The sequence below is a fragment of the Cryptomeria japonica genome, chromosome 11, assembly GCF_030272615.1.
Source record: "Cryptomeria japonica chromosome 11, Sugi_1.0, whole genome shotgun sequence".
Classification (NCBI taxonomy): Eukaryota; Viridiplantae; Streptophyta; class Pinopsida; order Cupressales; family Cupressaceae; genus Cryptomeria; species Cryptomeria japonica.
The window spans coordinates 483,727,553-483,729,135 of record NC_081415.1 but is presented as its reverse complement, the minus strand read 5'-3'; the positions used below and the strand labels follow the sequence as shown (position 1 = coordinate 483,729,135).

The following is a 1,583-nucleotide window of genomic DNA, read 5'->3' as shown; positions in this document are numbered from 1 at the left end:
ATAGCAGTGGAGGATATCAGCAGGAGATATTAGGAGTTTGTCGGAGTTCTGCCAGTAAGAGGCAAGGAATTCTTTTGTAATTCTTATATTGCTGAAGATTAATATATTTTCCATCTGTAGAACTGGTTTTCCCTTAGGGGTTTTTCCAGGGACGATTGTCCAAAAATATTGTGTCCTTGTGTTGCTTATTTCTTTCCGTATTTTAAGTGAAGTTGCAGTTGTGTTATTTTTCGATATTCAGCTGTAAATTTATTTTCAGCAGTTAAATAATTTTTATGAGATAAGAGATTAATAATCAGTGATTGCAATAGAATTTCTACATAGAGTACATGGTGAAAACCGCGTACCATAATTTCGGCAAAGGGGACAAATTTAAGGAGATGTTTGCCAACCTGTTTGGCGATTCCGTTCTTGTTCAAGACGGAGAGCCCTTCAAGCAAACGAATAAGTCCATCGCTTTGGCGTTCGCCTCTCCGGCCTTCCGTAACAAGACCGTCACGATCTTATCCGCAGCGGTACACAAAAAGCTGATACCCCTGCTCTCTCACGCCGCTGCCAACTATATTCCCCTCGATCTGCAGGATGTGTTCCGACGCCTTGCTTTCGACAATACATGCATGGTCGGGTTTGGGATTGACCCCGCTTCGCTCGATCTAGATTTAACCACGGTTCCCTTCTTGGATGCGTTTGATGGGGCGATAGAGGCGCTGCTGTTGAGAGCCGTTCTGCCTCGCTTTTGCTGGAAAATGATGAAGTTCTTGCGTCTTGGGTCGGAGGCCCGGCTAATGTCCGGCCGGACGGTCGTTTATGAGTTTGTGGACGGCTTGCTCGCCCGCCTCTCCGCCGCCGGTTATGATCTCTATGATTCTCCATGCCTGGGTGCCTTTTGGACCTACATCCGGCTTGAACGAGAAAGCGGACGGGATTATTCTCTGGAAATGATCCGTTCGTCGATGGTTAGTCTCATTATGGCGGGCAAGGATACGCTTTCTGCCGCGCTGACGTTTTTCTTCTGGTTGGTGGCTCAACACCCGGAAGTTGAAGCCAAGATTTTAGCAGAGCTCCAAGGCATTCTGCACAAGAGTGCAAAGAAAGAGGAGTGGACATTCGGGTTTGAGGAAGTGAAGCAGATGGATTATCTGCACGCAGCACTTTCGGAGAGCCTCCGACTGTACCCGCCCATCGTTGCGGAGGGCACGGAGGCAGCTGAAGACGACGTTTTGCCGGACGGTACGCAGACGGAGAAGGGTGCCCAGGTGTGGTATTCGATTTACTCGTGCGGCAGGCTTGAGAGCGTGTGGGGGGAGGACTGCCTGGAGTTCAGGCCGGAAAGATGGCTGCAGAACGAGCGGTTTGTGAGGCAATCGGATTTCAAGTTTGCAGTATTCAACGCTGGGCCTCGGCGGTGCGCGGGACGGGAGTTTGCGTACTGGCACATGAAGTGGGCTGCCGCTTCTATTCTCATTCACTATCAGATAAAGATGGTCGATAAACATCCCGTGATTCCCAAGTTTACAATCGTATTATCCATGAAAGATGGTCTGCTTGTCACAATTCACCCTAGGAATAGAGATCGTGTATGA

General features: G+C 48.8%; 1 protein-coding gene across 1 annotated transcript; it reads left to right on the top strand.

The window, feature by feature from the left end:
• The first annotated feature begins 329 nt into the window (after positions 1 to 329).
• Positions 330 to 1,583, top strand: LOC131860260 (cytochrome P450 86B1-like). Its single transcript, XM_059214644.1, has one exon. The coding sequence runs from the start codon at positions 330 to 332 to the stop codon at positions 1,581 to 1,583; it is 1,254 nt and encodes a 417-aa protein (XP_059070627.1).